This window comes from Macaca fascicularis, chromosome 15 (assembly GCF_037993035.2).
Source record: "Macaca fascicularis isolate 582-1 chromosome 15, T2T-MFA8v1.1".
NCBI lineage: Eukaryota > Metazoa > Chordata > Mammalia > Primates > Cercopithecidae > Macaca > Macaca fascicularis.
In genome coordinates, this window is record NC_088389.1 from 64,360,270 (window position 1) to 64,377,527 (window position 17,258).

Here is a 17,258-nt window from a genome sequence, read left to right on the forward strand (position 1 = left end):
GGCGGGAGCCAGGCCGCAAGCGAATTTCCTGATTGGTTGCGGTCTGCGGGTTGCTGGGGAGAGGCACGGAGAGGCGGGCGAGAGTCCGCAGGGCAGACGCTGATTGGCTGAGGTGGGAGCAGCTTCCCTTCCGATGATTCGGCTCTTCTCGGCTCAGTCTCAGCGAAGCGTCTGCGGCCGTCGTTTGAGTCGTCGCTGCCGGTGCCACTGCCACCTCGCGGATCAGGAGCCAGCGTTGTTCGCCTGACGCCTCGCTGCCGGTGGGAGGAAGCGAGAGGGAAGCCGCTTGCGGGTTTGTCGCCGCTGCTTGCCCACCGCCTGGGAGAGCCGAGCCCCGGCCCAGTCGGTCGCTTGCCACCGCTCGTAGCCGTTACCCGCGGGCCGCCACAGCCGCCGGCCGGGAGAGGCGCGCGCCATGGCTTCTGGAGCCGAGTGAGTGTGCGCGCGCCGTCCGCTTGCTGCGGCGGCGCGCGCCGGGACCCGCGGCGCTGGGTAGGCCCGGCGGGGCCTGGCCGTGGGCGCGTCAGAGAGGTGGAGACCAGGAAAGAGGGAAGGGGAACTAGGGAGCGAGTGAGGGGCCGTGGACCCGGCAGGCCCGGCTGGGCCAGCTGCGCACCCGCGCGCCCCCTAGGCGGGGCTTGCGCTGGGCCCGGGTCGGAGCCTGGGGCCGGATCGTGCTGTGTCATGCAGGCCCCGGCCCGCCCGATTGGCTCCCTTGGAATGGCCGTCCGGGCCTGACGAGGTCTTCCGGCCCACACCGCCGGCGCGGAACCCCGGGGCCTTGGGGCGCCAGTCTGCCGTCCGGCCTACCACCCGCCGAAGGCCTTTGGTCCCTGGAGAGAGCAGGCCCCACGAGCCCGAGGCCCCAACCCGGCCCGGTGGGCGTGGACTTTGCGCCATGTGAAGGCCTCAGGAGCCCTGCCACCGAGGCGGAGGCCGGGGTCGGGGAAGGCCGGGCGAGCTCAGGGAAGCTCACAGCCGCCTTTTTGGAGCCGGGTCGGCCGGTACAAGGTGGGCATCCTCTGTGTGTGATCTGAGTAGTGAGGGACTGTTAGGGAGAGGGCGAGCCCTACCTTTCGCTTCTGGCGTTCTTACTTTAGGCCTGTTGTTCATATTAGAAAGTTTGAGCCAGTTTTCCTTAATGTTATGATTCGTGGGTGGGGAGAAAAGAATTTTTCTTTAACGTTTTAGGTTCTTGGTAAAGTTGGAATCTCAGTTCGTGTTTTGTGCGCCTTTCCATATTTCCAGCTTTCGTGGTGTGCAGTTTAGAGTTGCACTAACTTCTCAAAAACAAACGTGCGCGCACCGCTTTACCCAGGTAGCTGTATTGAGAAATTATCCGGGCTATGGGGCTTTCTGACACCACCTCCATCCTTCAAGAAAGCGTCAGATAAAACTTGGCTACCTACCTCAGCCCATTCAATTTAGAATAGAGCTTTTAGAGGCTGAAAAAAAAAAAAAAAAAAAAAAAACAGCCAGCCCAAGGAAACTCTTCTGTGCAAATTACCTTCCTTCCTTGAAGAGAGTAGTTTTTTGAGGTGTGTTCCTTTTTCTCAAGTTTCTGAATTGGGATAAAGTATTACTCAGTTGCTTATTTAAAAGAGTCACTTACTCTGAAAGTGTTCTTTTGGTTTATATGCAGTCAGCCTTTTATTTTCAAAAGTAAAAATCTAAAATTTTTGGAACCTGGAATCATCAGCTGTTTCTAACTTCTTGGTCACCTTGATGACTCTTAGCTGAACCCCCTCCAAGTCCCTTGGAGTCCCCTGTGCAGTTCTGGAAAGGGATTGACTCATACAGAAGACAGTGGAGAATGGCCCCAAAGAGTGTCCAGAACTGCTGTTGGCCCATGGTCAGGCTGAATTCACTCTTTTAGAGATTAACACCTCTGATCTCACTAGATAGATGGGGAATTAGAGGCTTTACCTTAAGAAAAGGGCATACCACTCATCTCCAGAGCCAGAGTCCTGGCTATCGCCATCCTACCGGGATGGTAGGCAGAATGGAGGTTTTCCTAGGATGCAGCTTTGAGATTAAAATACAAACTGTTGGCTGGTCACAGTATCTCAGGCCTGTAATCCCAGCATTTTGGGAGGCCGAGGCAGGCAGATCACCTGAGGTCGGGAGTTCAAGACCAGCCCGGGCAACAAGGAGAAACCCCATCTCTATTAAAATGCAAAAATTAGCCAGGCGTGGCGCACACCTGTAGTCCCAGCCACTCTGGAGGCTGAGGCAGGAGAATCACTCGAACCCAGGGAGGCAGAGGTTACAGTGAGGGAGATCGCACCACTGCACTCCAGCCTGGGCAACAGGGAGACTCCGTTTCAAAAAATAAAAAACTATGATGACTAGAGGCATCTGGCATTTTTTCCCCAGTCCCAGTTCTATAAGTCAAGCAAGAAGATGGCAACCCCTGAAAGAGTATTTTGATGGGACAGGAGTGGGAGAGCTCATGGGTTTACATTGCTCTCAGCTGTCGCATTGAGCATGCTTGGCCTCCAGTGTGTTGATAAGCATTGGGAAAGTCTGCCTACTCAGCAGCATCGTGCCTAGAGTGGCACACTTTTGGAATGGGGGAAGCAAATTTGAGCAGAGGAAACTGTCATTAGAAACTGTCATTAGAAACTAGTTTAGAGGCAGTGGTTAAAAATGCAGCCTATGTGTGAGGGTTAGCAGAAGGCCTACCATTTTGTTCGATGAATGGGGTTTGTTTTTCTCTTGGGTGTATCAGGACCCAGAGATGTAAGAACCCCACAGCTTCCTAGCTGAGCACAGTGTCTTTTCTCTGTCTTTTGGAAATTGTGAGGATATTTCCAATGGGAATACTATTTTGTGTTGTTTTGTTGACTGCAGTATCCCCAGCCCTTAGAACAATGCCTGGCACATAATTGACACTCATGAATTTGTTGAATGAAGAAATTCCTTTTAAAAATTTATTTTCTTTGGCTTCCTTCATTGTCTAGCCTTCCTACTTTGGTTAATGCTTATGTTTTCCTGAGCCTTACTAACAGGAGGCAGCTCTTAAAAAAGAGAGAGAGAGTGCTGGGTACGGTGGCTCACGCCTGTAGTCCCAGCACTTTGGGAGGCCGAGGTGGGCAGATCACTTGAGGTCAGGAGTTCGAGACCAGCCTGACCTCTAGTAAAAATGCAGAATTAGCTGGGCGTGGTGGCTCATGCCTGTAATCCCAGCTACTGGGAAGGCTGAGGCGGGAGAATCACTTGAACCTGGGAGGCGGAGCAGAGGTTGCAGTTAGCTGAGATCCCTTCATTGCATTCCAGCCTGTACAACAAGAGCGAAACTCCATCTCAAGAAAAAAAAAAAAAAGAGAGAGAGAGAGAACTTGAGTCTACTAAGTGACAGCTGGAGATGGGCTAGGTAATAAGTTGGTGTCACTGTCTGGTGAATGACCCTGTCTTGTAGGAAATAACAAACTGAGTATAGACCCAGTCAACTTTGATTTGGATGAGAGGGATTTGTATTTGCACAGTGTTTCAGCATTTCTTGGTTTTGGTTTTTTGAGCCAACTTTATGGAATTGTGTGCTTTTGCAGAAATTACTGTGAAGTTCCTTTTGACCTTGAGCCTCTTTCTGGCAGTTTCATGTCTGTTAGTGTTGTTTCCAAATATGATGGAAACCATATGATGATTTTTATGCTTGGCATTCCTTTGGTACTATGGAATGCCCTGGCATCAGTAGGTTTAGCCTATAAGGAGGGTAGCACCAATAATTCTGCTTCATTGTCCCCAGGCTTGCTTGGTAGGACTTGAGAGCTCCCTGAGCCTCAAGGGAAATTGTCTGGCTTACTTCATTCCCTGGAAAGTTAGCTTATGCTTTATACTGTTAATCATGGTGACTGTTATTACCATGTGCCAGCTATTATGTTAAGCATTTTACATTCATTATCTCCCTTAAGACAATAAGCCTCTGAGGTAAGTATTATAGTCTCTCTCTTATAGAGGAAGACATCAAAGTTCAGAGGTTAGGTAACTTGCCCAAGATCACAGTTAAGTAGTGGCAGAATTGGAATTCAGACCCAATGGGTCTGACTATTATAGAGTTCCTGCTCTTAACCACTCTTCTATAAGTCTAAGACTATTTTTATTTCTCTAATAACTCTTCAGTCTCCATTTCTATTATGTCTTCTTGGGGCAGGATCACTCACTTGGAGCCTTATAGCTGGGACACTGATGCTCAAAATACCAGGAGCTGCCGGAATGGGTATTGTAATATGTATGCTAGATACTGCTCCTCGTGACCTTGGCTGCCTTTCCTTCATCCGCGCTCTCTGGTCTAGGGACAGCTTCATCTATTCACTGTTTGTTTCCTAAGTATGAGTTTTAGAGACTGGTGAGGCCCTTGGGGCGGGAGTATCTACTGGGACTGACTCCATTTCCTGCTTCTAGTTCAAAAGGTGATGACCTATCAACAGCCATTCTCAAACAGAAGAACCGTCCCAATCGGTTAATTGTTGATGAAGCCATCAATGAGGACAACAGTGTGGTGTCCTTGTCCCAGGTAAGCTGGGGCCACAAACTAGTCTTTCCTTACTGCACTTACTTGAGGGATTTGCCCAGGTTTCTTTTCTCATTTTGCAGATATTTCTATTTGCAGACTGCAGATAGAGTGGGGTTTACTGGGAATCCCAATCTCGAGGGCTGTTGCTTACTCCCCTTCTGCCCAGTGACCCAAAGGCCTTAACTTTCTTTCCTCAGCCCAAGATGGATGAATTGCAGTTGTTCCGAGGTGACACAGTGTTGCTGAAAGGAAAGAAGAGACGAGAAGCTGTTTGCATCGTCCTTTCTGATGACACTTGTTCTGATGAGAAGATTCGGATGAATAGAGTTGTTCGGAATAACCTTCGTGTACGCCTAGGGGATGTCATCAGGTGTGTGGGGTTTTTGGCTCCACAGGGATGGGAGGCCAGAGATAGCCTGCATTACAGGCAGTACCCATGTATTACAGGCAGGACCAAGTTCTTGGAACCTGTCGATGCAGGAAGCCTGCTGGTCATGGGAAGACTTATGCTTCAGGATTGTCTTTAGGTTTTGGTTCTGCCTTCCTGGGACTTCAAAATCCATTTCTGCAGGTCGCTTGAGACAAATTGGCATTCCTGTAACTTTCTTGGTGCCTTTATTTTTTCCTACTAGAAGTGTAATTTATCATACTTATAGCCTAGCTTAGGATACCACTCGAGGGTGTGTATGTATCTGCCAAATAACCTCCTCACTACTCTCACTAGTATGTCCAATTAATGGCTTGCGTTGGGGTTGGAATGAGGTGGGGATATGGACATGGAAGGTGAGCTGCTAGCAGGCCTTTTAAGCCCCTAAGTGAACCCGGGAGAGAGGAATAGTTGGAGCCAGACCCAGGATAGTTCTCAATGTGAGTGATTTTGCTTGTTCTTGCATAATTTTAGGCAAGAGGTTGCCCCATCTTGGAGTCATCTCTAGCCACTCTTACCCAACCAACCATCACCTGGCCAGGATCATCTCAGGCTTTTGATTCTTTTTGATGGAGTCTAAGTTTCATGTAGCTTTCTTCTTGGGGGTGCTTAGTCACTTCCTCAAGGTGTTCTGAACACCTGGCTGAGATAATTTTGTTTTTTTCACTTCTGTTTCACTGACCCTGACAGTTGTTAGCTTAAGACCTTCCCTTGTAATATTGGGTCACCAATATTAGCTAGAAGGGGATCATCCTTGGATATCTCACTGAAGACCTTGCATATCTTTGTGGGGTTTCTAAATGTGTGGCTCTTGATTTTGGCTCACTGATTAGAAGTGAGTGGGGCTGTTCCTTTGCCCTCACTTCCACGGTGTTCTCCTTCCTCTCTTCACCTAAAGCCATCCTGCCTTTTCTTTTTCACTTACTATCAGCTATCTGTGCCAGGCCCTTTTGGACACCCAGTGCTTGGGCCCGAAGTGTGGTTGGTAATATGGAGTCTGCTTGTCATCCTCAGCATCCAGCCATGCCCTGATGTGAAGTACGGCAAACGTATCCACGTGCTGCCCATTGATGACACGGTGGAAGGCATTACTGGTAATCTCTTTGAGGTATACCTTAAGCCGTACTTCCTGGAAGCTTATCGACCCATCCGGAAAGGTGAGAGCTAATTCTGAGTTTAAGGATTATTGACTGTAGTTAATAAACCTTGGAACATCTTCGTCTCGTTTTCTTTCTTTTTTTTTTAATCTTTTATGCTTTTCTCCTGTATTTATTTATTTATTTTTTAAGAGATGGGGTCAGCTGGGCACCGTGGCTCACACCTATAACCCCAGCGATTTGGGAGGCTGAGGCGGGTGGATCACTTGAGGCCAGGAGTTCGAGACCAGCCTGGCCAACATGGCAAAACCGCATTGTGGGCACCTGTAATCCCAACGACCTGAGGGGCTGAGGCACAAGAATTGCTTGAACCCAAGAGGTGGAGGTTGCAGTGAGCCAAGACCAGGCCACTGTACTCCAGCCTGGGTGACAGAGCAAGACTCTGTCTCAAAAAAAAAAAAGAAATGGGGTCTCACTATGATGCCCACGCTGGTCTCAAACTGCTGGGCTCAAGTGACCCACCTGCCATGGCCTCCCAAAGTGCTGGGATTACAGGCATGAGCCGTCATGCCTAGTCTCATTTTCTTTTCTTTTTTTTTTATTTGAGACAGAGTCTCACTCTGTCCCCCAGGCTGGAGTGCAATGGTCCAATCTCAGCTCACTGCAACCTCCTCCTCCTGGGTTCAAGCAGTTCTCCTGCCTCAGCCTCCTGAGTAGCTGGGCTTATAGGCGTCTGCCACCACGCTCCGCTAATTTTTGTATTTTTAGTAGAGATGGGGTGTCACTGTGTTGGTCATGCTGGTCTTGAACTCGACCTCAGGTGAGCCACCGTGCCTGGCCGCTAGACTCATTTTCATATATTTGTATACACATGCATGCAAACCTTGCACACATATTCATATGTCTTACCCTGCTCCTTTCCTCCATCCTTCCCTGGCTCCCATCTCTCCCCTTCTCTGTTCCGGGAGAGTAAGCTATCTTTATGGATCTCTGAAGGAGAAGGTGGTCCATTTTGGCTGGGTCAGGGTCCAGAGTGCACAGTTCTATCATTGGTGGTTGTAGTGAAAACTTGGGCTACTTACATGGCAGAAGTCAGAACTTGATAGTCTTCTGACATGTCAGGTTTTCTTGACTGACCTCTTGAGCGTCAGAGGGACTCTTCACAGTTTACCTTTCTCCTCTTACCTGCTGCTTATTAAGACAGGTGGAGTTGGGGAGAAATAGGACAATATCTAATGAGTTTGGCATTTTGACCTCAGGGTCTGATGAGTTCTCACTTTGTCTTGTAGTTGACGCCCCTAACTGTGCTTGTACTGCTTGCTCTCCTAGGAGACATTTTTCTTGTCCGTGGTGGGATGCGTGCTGTGGAGTTCAAAGTGGTGGAAACAGATCCTAGCCCTTATTGCATTGTTGCTCCAGACACAGTGATCCACTGCGAAGGGGAGCCTATCAAACGAGAGGTGAGTTTTCTCCCTGATTCCAGTATCCAATTTCATGATTACTCAGTGTGGCATCATGTGGTAACTGTCAAGACTGGGTGCTCGGCCGGCTGTGGTGGCTCACACCTGTAATCCCAGTACTTTGGGAGGCTGAGGTGGGCAGATCACTTGAGGTCAGGTGTTCGAGACCAGCCTGGGCAACATGGTGATACCCCGTCTCTACTAAAAATACAAAAATTAGCCAGGCCTGGTGGTGAACATCTGGAATCCCAGCTACTCGGGAGACTGAGGCAGGAGAATCGGTTGAACCCAGGAGTTGGAGGTTGCAGTGAGCTGAGTTTGTGCCACTTCTCTCCAGCCTGGTTGACAAAAAAAAAAAAAAAAAAAGACTGGGTGTTCTTTGGAGAACTAACCATCTTTCAGGGATGAGAAACCTGCCAGCTATTCATTTCTGGGCCTAATTGTTTGTTGGATGTACCTAATGTCAGGAATTTCAAAAACCTAGACTGAATCCAAAATATATAAGTGATTGAAACCATTTTTGAAGTAAAGCTGATGGTGGCTTCAGGCCTCTGCCCATTCCCAGGGTTTCCAGCTTCAGGTTTTAGAGACCCTTTCTCAGTAAGACTACGAGTAATGTGAGAGGCAAGGACTGTGCTGGAAATCTTTGCCTTGGGATTTTTGTGGTGGTTCTTTGAGGCTGGATCCCTTTAGAGGAGAATCTTCTTTTTTAAATTTAATTTACTTTTTAATGAGATGGGATCTTGCTGTATTGCCCAGGAACAACTGGACTCAAGCAGTCCTTCCACCTCTGCCTTCCAAAGTGCTAGGATTACAGATGTGAGCCACCGTGCCGGGTTGATAATCTTATTATACTCATACGCTAGGTTTTTGCATACTAGGTAGTGGAATGATTTAGAGAAACTCAACTTTTGCTGATATAATATTCTTGCCTTCTCCTTTCTCTCTTCCACATTCAGGATGAGGAAGAGTCCTTGAATGAAGTAGGGTATGATGACATTGGTGGCTGCAGGAAGCAGCTAGCTCAGATAAAGGAGATGGTGGAACTGCCCCTGAGACATCCTGCCCTCTTTAAGGCAATTGGTGTAAAGGTGAGCATCCTGGGCTCTGGGGTCAAGTCTAAAGTGGTGATTAATATCCAGTGTCTAATCCTGGGACTGTTTTCATACATGGCTTTCATTATTGCCTTGGATTAGAGGGGCAATAATATATCCTTTAGTTTACCTAAGGCTCTAAATTCATTAGAGCTGATGGTCTAGACCAGAGTAGGCTAATTAAATTGTCTGTCGTGTGTATGTGCGCACAAAACACACACACATATATGGGTTTTTTCCCACAACTCTTAGAATATAAAAGCCATTATTGTATCAATGGACCCCATAAAAACAAATCTCACAATAGTTTGCCAGCCTGTCTAGAGCAGTGTCACCCAATAGAAGTAAGGAAGTTAAGGAAATTTTCAGAGTGTTAAAGGGTTTTGAGTCTAAAACATTTGAGAACTATTGGTCTAGAGTGTAGCTTCCCAATCTTTTCTATATCATGGAACACACTGAAGATGAAGTTACTCATTTTCCTAGTAGGTATCACACAAATTCATCTTCTATGTGGACAGTTTACATGTTCTGCTTGTGGATAGGGCCATAGAAAGGGTAGTGTCAAAGAAGAAAATTGATGATTGTAAGAAACACCATTCCAGTGTGATAAATTCTGGAGGGCGTGGTTATTAGAGTGAGTGATTCTCTGGCAATGAAGAAAATAGACCCTGCTCTCTTAAATGGCTTAGCTAGTCTTTGGCCCTTGGTCTGTCTGAAATCGAGCCCTTTGTGTAATGGCCTCTTGCCTTTGCCTAGTCATGTATCTTCAAATACATTTGGACTAGAGTTTCTCTGCCCTTAGTCTCCTATGCAAGTTACAATCATAAATATTGCCCACTTTCTAGCAGTATTTTCCTTGCTAGTAATAGAAATGATTGTGGCCTAAAGTAAATTGTCTGCTTAGTATTTACTACTGAGGGCTTATTCTTAATATTGTCAGGGTTGAAGCCTGGTTCTCCCCGTCTCTGGAGCCCTAGTTAAGCCATTTTAGGGTTTGGGAGAAGGTGGGAACGTAATCACACTCTGCATTGGTCCACAGCCTCCTAGAGGAATCCTGCTTTACGGACCTCCTGGAACAGGAAAGACCCTGATTGCTCGAGCTGTAGCAAATGAGACTGGAGCCTTTTTCTTCTTGATAAATGGTAAGATACTTGGTTCATCTTATGTCTGGCTAGACCCAATTTGAACTGGGCTCATGAGCTGGAGCACTCATGGACACATCCTTTTTGCACCCATGCCCTCCTGCACCTTTATAGCATATTTCTTCTGCTTGGGTATGTTACAGACAGATGAGCAATAGAGGGAAGATATTTTACACTGGTGCTCCCTGTCCTGCCCCCCTTGAGAAAGATTGTGGACAGACTGAAGAGCAGGAGCAAGCTAGAACGAGAAATCAAAGGGCGAATGCTTAGTGATTTGAGAGAGTTTGGGGAAAATGAACTTCGATCACTGGCTTTTGGAGAATGCTATTTAGTGGTGTGCCATCTCTCCTGCTCTGGCTAGAGCATTTGTTGTCACATTTATACTTCTAGTTCAACTGTGAGAAGAGTATACTGAGTCCCTGGGCTTCTCTCCAGCCTTGCCTGGTGGCTGTCCTGGGATAATGGCTGGTAGAGGATCTGAGAAGTAGGCATAGGTTACCACCTTCTCACCCAGGACCTGTCTCTGGGCCAAACAAGCAAGATAACTGATTTTTGGGGGCAATTGGGAAAGACTGTCATTTTGTTATTGCCTCCATTCTGTATCCTTTCAGGTCCTGAGATCATGAGCAAATTGGCTGGTGAGTCTGAGAGCAACCTTCGTAAAGCCTTCGAGGAGGCTGAGAAGAATGCTCCTGCCATCATCTTCATTGATGAGCTGGATGCCATCGCTCCCAAAAGAGAGAAAGTAGGAGCTTACCTGAGGGGATAGTGGGGGGTTGAAAGGCCCTGACTTCACTTCTGACCAGACATCCTGTTCTGGCAGACTCATGGTGAGGTGGAGCGGCGCATCGTATCACAGTTGTTGACCCTCATGGATGGCCTAAAGCAGAGAGCACATGTGATTGTCATGGCAGCAACCAACAGACCCAACAGCATTGACCCAGCTCTACGGCGATTTGGTAAGGACTCCAGATACTTTTGACCATGTCCTTGCTTAGGTCCTACCTCTCTCCTTCATCTAAGTCACCTAATCCTCTTGAAGCCCTTCACAGTGATTGGATCTGGGTTTCTTTTTCCTTTATCCTACGTCCTGTCTAGAGTGACCATCCACCCTGGTTTTCCTGAGACTGAAAGGTTTCCCAGGGTTGAGACTTTTTCATTGCTAACATTAGGACAATCCTGTGCTAGCTGAGATGGTTGGTCACCCTAGGCCTGTCTCTTACCTCTGGACTAGAAACGAGCCCTGTCTATGTTCATGCACTGTCCCACAGGTCGCTTTGACAGGGAGGTAGATATTGGAATTCCTGATGCTACGGGACGCTTAGAGATTCTTCAGATCCATACCAAGAACATGAAGCTGGCAGATGATGTGGACCTGGAACAGGTGAAGTGATGATGAGGGCTGACCAGGCGTTACAATATCTTTAGGCAGTTGCTGGGAACTGGCTAGAGACATAAGGTTTTGATGTGAGGAGATGGGTTTTTATTTCTGGACAGGGGAAAGGAGGTAATCTGAGATTAAATCCAGGAAATTGGAGTTGGCATTTTTCTCACTTGACGCTGCATTTAGAGTAAATCAGAATTGTTGGAGCAGCTTTATTTCTAGGTCCTGAGTCCAGGATTAAGTACTTAAAACCCAGCCCATAAAGGTTTTGCTAGTATATGTATTCAAGGAAATTAGAGGACGCAGGGATAGCAGTCAGGGGAAGCATTCTATTATCTCTGAGCTTCCTGCGGCAGCTGGGTCTTTGAGGCAGCACAGTAAATAGATCTTTCTCTGCAGGTAGCCAATGAGACTCACGGGCATGTGGGTGCTGACTTAGCAGCCCTGTGCTCAGAGGCTGCTCTGCAAGCCATCCGCAAGAAGATGGATCTCATTGACCTAGAGGATGAGACCATTGATGCCGAGGTCATGAACTCCTTAGCAGTTACTATGGATGACTTCCGGGTAAGGACCACACCCCTGCCTCAGGTACACACATATGTGCTTTGACCCCTCTCCTGGTAAGTCTCATCCCCAGTTTTCCCTCCTTTTCTAGTGGGCCTTGAGCCAGAGTAACCCATCAGCACTGCGGGAAACCGTGGTAGAGGTGCCACAGGTAACCTGGGAAGACATCGGGGGCCTAGAGGATGTCAAACGTGAGCTTCAGGAGCTGGTCCAGGTAGGGTAACTTGGTCCAGGGTGAGTCACTGCCTCAGTACATTGTAATTGACCTTGGTGATCTTAGGGTGTCAACACGTTTGCTGCAAGAGATGTGAGAGCACGACTTAGGAACCTATTTTTCTTAGATTTGAGGCACTAAGGAGTCTGCTTCTAGAGAACCTGGATCTGATACCATTGGGTACACCATGAAGTAATGGAGGGCATGCTTCTGTTTAGTTAGGTTTCTTTCACAAGGTGGAGGTAACCTTGAACCCTCTTTCCTTTTCCTCCTAGTATCCTGTGGAACACCCAGACAAATTCCTGAAGTTTGGCATGACACCTTCCAAGGGAGTTCTGTTCTATGGACCTCCTGGCTGTGGGAAAACTTTGTTGGCCAAAGCCATTGCTAATGAATGCCAGGCCAACTTCATCTCCATCAAAGGTCCTGAGCTGCTCACCATGTGGTTTGGGGAGTCTGAGGCCAATGTCAGAGAAATCTTTGACAAGGTGAGCTACAATAGGCTGAGCTATCTATTGATTTGCCTGGGGACAAGGAATAGAAGCTGTTTTTCTTTAAGACGGTTGAAACATTCTTATTACTGGCTGCTCAACTGGACAGCAAGTCACTTGATTTTCTGAGGTGTGAGAGAGCTGTTTTTTTTGTTTTTTTTGTTTTTCTTAAATTGAGACAGGGTCTGGCTCTGTTGTCCAGGCTGGAGGGCAGTGGTATAGTCATAGTTCACAGTAACCTTGAAACCTGGGCTTAAGCCATTCTACTGCAGACTCCTGAGTAGCTGGGACTACAGGCATGCGTCACCACATCTGGCTAATTTTTTATTTTTTGTAGAGATGAAGTTTCAGTATGTTGCCCATGCTGGTTTTGGATTTCTGGCCTCAAGTGATCCTCCCACCTTGGCCTTCCAAAGTGCTGGGAATACAGGTGTGAGCCACCACGTTTGGCCGAGAGATCTAGTTTTGTTAATGCTTGAATCAATCCATTCCTCCTACAGGCCCGCCAAGCTGCTCCATGTGTGCTATTCTTTGATGAGCTGGATTCAATTGCCAAGGCTCGTGGAGGTAACATTGGAGATGGTGGTGGGGCTGCTGACCGAGTCATCAACCAGATCCTGACAGAAATGGATGGCATGTCCACAAAAAAAAATGTGTTCATCATTGGCGCTACCAACCGGCCTGACATCATTGATCCTGCCATCCTCAGACCTGGCCGTCTTGATCAGCTCATCTACATCCCACTTCCTGATGAGAAGTCACGTGTTGCCATCCTCAAGGCTAACCTGCGCAAGTCCCCAGTTGCCAAGGCAGGTGCAGGATCATGGGCTGTGGGAGACTTCTATGAGTCCTCAGTCTGGTATAGAGTGCTCTTTGGGTTCTGGACAAGATTGCTTTGGGGTTAGGGTTGGTCTAAAGGGAAGGTAGAATTTTTGAGGGTATTAAGATAATCTAGAATCAGGAATAAAATGGGGTGGCCAAAGAAGGGGCAAACTAGTTGGGAGTGCTTGGATGGCCCAAAGATCTGTGTATCTCAAGAGAGAAGAGGCTAAATGCTAAGGTAGCTCTGCTGCTTCTTTTAGGATGTGGACTTGGAGTTCCTGGCTAAAATGACTAATGGCTTCTCTGGAGCTGACCTTACAGAGATTTGCCAGCGTGCTTGCAAGCTGGCCATCCGTGAATCCATCGAAAGTGAGATTAGGCGAGAACGAGAGAGGCAGACAAACCCATCAGCCATGGTGAGTCTGTATCCTTTCCCCAGATGTGCCAGTCATGGGGAGCCAGGCAGCAGCCACCACCATGCCCTAGAGTTGAGAGTAGAAGTTGTTGAAAAGATCATCTGAGAAGAATGTTAATAGGGCATCAAAGATAAAGAATACTGAGGTGAATCCATTCAATTTGGAATAAGGCCGAGAAGAGATGGGCAGGCTCCATTCTCAGTCTAAACCAAGCTCCATGAGGGAAATCAAAGTATGAGAGTGCACCAAACAGAGCAAGGTTTTTGTTCTTGTTTTTGTTTTTTTTGAGACGAAGTCTTGCTCTGTTGCCCAGACCGAAGTGCAGTGGCGCGATCTCGGCTCACTGCAACCTCCGCCTCCCAGGTGCAAGCCATTCTCCTGCCTCAGCCTCCCGAGTAGCTGGGACTACAGGTGCATGCCACCACGCCCGGCTAGTTTTTTGTATTTTTTTTTAGTAGAGACGGGGTTTCACCGTGTTAGCCAGGATGGTCTCGATCTTCTGACCTTGTGATCCGCCCGCCTTGGGCTTTCAAAGTGCTGGGATTACAGGCGTGAGCTGCAGAGCAAGGTTTTGAACTGAGATGAGACCCATATACCTGTCCCTGATGGTTGGGGAAGGGATGGGGTCCACAGTCCTCCCAAAATGAAAAGACAAATTCATGTGTGTGTAAGCTCCATAAAGGTAGGATCTCTGTCATCTCACTTGTTTTCCACTATGTCCTGTGTTACCCTTAATTAATTCATTAAGTTCCAAACATGGGACTTAATGAATGAGCAAATAAATGGCTTTCTTTCTGTTTTGAAGGGTCTGTGACCTTCTCTCACCCATAAAAGCTTAAAACTACTTATGAACTAATCCTAGGAAGCAGTCTCATAAGTCACAGCAATTGGCCTCTCAATGGAAGAGATAGGTTTTGAGCTGGGCTGTGAAGAGAGTATAATTTGAATAAAGGGAATAAGCAGCCCAAATAATGTGCTCTAGTAGTAGGATTGCAATCATTGGGAAACCCTGAGTATATTTTAGAGTATATATGTCACTGAAAGCGAGACCACTGGGTAGGATGTAATCCAAATGTGGTAAACACTGAAAACTATTGGCATTTTAAAGTATTAAGCCCTAGTGATCTGTGTTTACCAACTATAGGAGGTAGAAGAGGATGATCCAGTGCCTGAGATCCGTCGAGATCACTTTGAAGAAGCCATGCGCTTTGCGCGCCGTTCTGTCAGTGACAATGACATTCGGAAGTACGAGATGTTCGCCCAGACCCTTCAGCAGAGTCGGGGCTTTGGCAGCTTCAGGTAACTTGGTTGGGAGCCTTAGACAGTGCTTAAGTTACTTTGGGGACCTACACCAAAAAGGGAATGGGAGTCCTAAGGAAGCTAGAGGGGTAGTTGTGGAAATCTTACACAGGCTCTGTCCTAACCGTCTTTTTTGGCTTTGCTCTCGTACACAGATTCCCTTCAGGGAACCAGGGTGGAGCTGGCCCCAGTCAGGGCAGTGGAGGCGGCACAGGTGGCAGTGTATACACAGAAGACAATGACGATGACCTGTATGGCTAAGTGGTGGTGGCCAGCATGCAGTGAGCTGGCCTGCCCGGACCTTGTTCCCTGGGGGTGGGGGCGCTTGCCCAGGAGAGGGACCAGGGGTGCGCCCACAGCCTGCTCCATTCTTCAGTCTGAACAGTTCAGCTACAGTCTGACTCTGGACAGGGGGTTTCTGTTGCAAAAATACAAAACAAAAGCGAAAAAATAAAAGCGATTTTCATTTGGTAGGTGGAGAGTGAATTACCAACAGGGAATTGGGCCTTGGGCCTATGCCATTTCTGTTGTAGTTTGGGGCAGTGCAGGGGACCTGTGTGGGGTGTGAACCAAGGCACTACTGCCACCTGCCACAGTAAAGCATCTGCACTTGACTCAATGCTGCCCGAGCCCTCCCTTCCCCCTATCCAACCTGGGTAGGTGAGTAGGGGCCACAGTTGCTGGGTGTTTATATAGAGAGTAGGTTGATTTATTTTACATGCTTTTGAGTTAATGTTGGAAAACTAATCACAAGCAGTTTCTAAACCAAAAAATGACATGTTGTAAAAGGACAATAAACGTTGGGTCAAAATGGAGCCTGAGTCCTGGGCCCTGTGCCTGCTTCTTTTCCTGGGAAGAGCTTTGGGCTACCCACCACTCCCAAGGCATTCTTCCAAATGTGAAATCCTGGAAGTAAGATTGCACCTTCTTCCTTTCCTGATCAACATCAGTATGATGTCTCCTGTTGCCTCACCCTGTGTGTGCAGTATCACTGGATAGGACTGGTGGAAAGGGAGCAGCCTGACAGAGCTCCAAATGTGGAGAATATGGCATCCCTCCACCTATATTTGATGTGAACGGTAAGGCTAGGCCTGCAGAATCCCTTATCCTGACCAAAGACTGTGTTTAGGAGCCATTTGAAAATCATAGGGTTGCAAAAAAATACAATCTTATTTGCTGGTGGATATTCTCTATACTCCCTTTTAATGCATCTAAAAATCCCAAACATCCCCTGGTTGGTGATCACTTAGCGTTGTGCCCACCTTTATTTTATGTACTTTGTTTGATTTAAAAAAAAAAAAGCTTTTTGTTACTATAAGATTTTAGTATTGAATTTTTTTTTCCAAACAGAAAATAGACTGTCCTCTTCAATCACTTAGTGCTTCTGGGGTCAGTACAATGATGCCTCACCCAGAGAGAGAGTAGTGCAGAGAAAATAAATTACTAAATATATGTTGATTGGGTTTGGGACATAAAAGACAGTCCTGAACACCATAATTTTGAATAAAATACTGTAGTCTCCAAAGATCAAAATCCCTAAAGTCTAAAATTCTGAAAATCACAATCCCAAAAGGTCAAAATCCCAAAATACAATTCTGGAAGAAATGCTAAACATTCTTCGAAAATTTACTTACATTTAAAAAAGCATATTTATTTGAGAAACAACACGACAGAACATTTCATAGGCTACTTTACACGATAAAATAGGGAATAGTAACGTTTTTGCAAGGTAAACACTCAGGTATACCAACAACAGTTGCACAGATATAACGGTGATGAGCAGATGAAACATATTCATAAAGAAATAGGTCAGAAAGTGAAATGTATAAATGCTTGTCACTATGCTTGGTAATTGTGGGCATCTAGCTTTATAACTGTGGTCAACTGTAATACTGTGACAGAAAACCTAAGTCTTGATGAGATGGTTCAAAAACTGTTACGGTAACCACTGCATTGTCTCCCAAAGAGACGGGGTCTTGAGAACGATTTATTCTTCACAAATGCACGTGTAGAAAAAACAGATGTCTCCATTTATTGAGGAACTTTCAACATTTTTATGCACACATACAATGCTCACACACAGAGTCAACATTGTGGTCATGGAGTCAAATTTTTAATGTCCAAGGCACCAGAAGAAAAATCTGTCCTAGTCTGGACGCGGTGGCTCGTGCCTGTAATCCCAACACTTTGGGAGGCTGAGGCGGGCGGATCACCTGAGGTCAGGAGTTTAAGACCAGCCTGACCAACGTGGAGAAACCCCATCTCCACTAAAAGTACAAAATTAGCCAGGCGTGGTGGCGCATGCCTGTACTCCCAGCTACTTGGGAGACTG

General features: G+C 47.0%; 1 protein-coding gene across 3 annotated transcripts; it reads left to right on the plus strand.

The window, feature by feature from the left end:
* The first annotated feature begins 155 nt into the window (after positions 1-155).
* VCP (valosin containing protein) lies at positions 156-15,741 on the plus strand. 3 transcript variants are annotated; one of them, XM_005581422.5, is made up of 17 exons: positions 156-1,011; positions 4,405-4,516; positions 4,714-4,886; positions 5,958-6,100; positions 7,370-7,500; positions 8,460-8,591; positions 9,634-9,736; positions 10,348-10,481; positions 10,560-10,695; positions 11,008-11,120; positions 11,520-11,684; positions 11,776-11,898; positions 12,174-12,386; positions 12,890-13,198; positions 13,472-13,627; positions 14,772-14,926; positions 15,082-15,741. In XM_005581422.5, exons 3-17 carry the CDS (start codon positions 4,720-4,722, stop codon positions 15,185-15,187), a joined length of 2,286 nt encoding a protein of 761 aa, XP_005581479.1. In that variant the 5' UTR covers positions 156-1,011; positions 4,405-4,516; positions 4,714-4,719; the 3' UTR covers positions 15,188-15,741. The 3 variants fall into 3 exon arrangements, with proteins under 3 accessions (XP_005581479.1, XP_045229384.1, XP_005581478.1); XM_045373449.2 differs by having other exon boundaries at positions 156-492; XM_005581421.4 differs by having other exon boundaries at positions 156-432.
* The last annotated feature ends 1,517 nt before the right edge of the window (positions 15,742-17,258 follow it).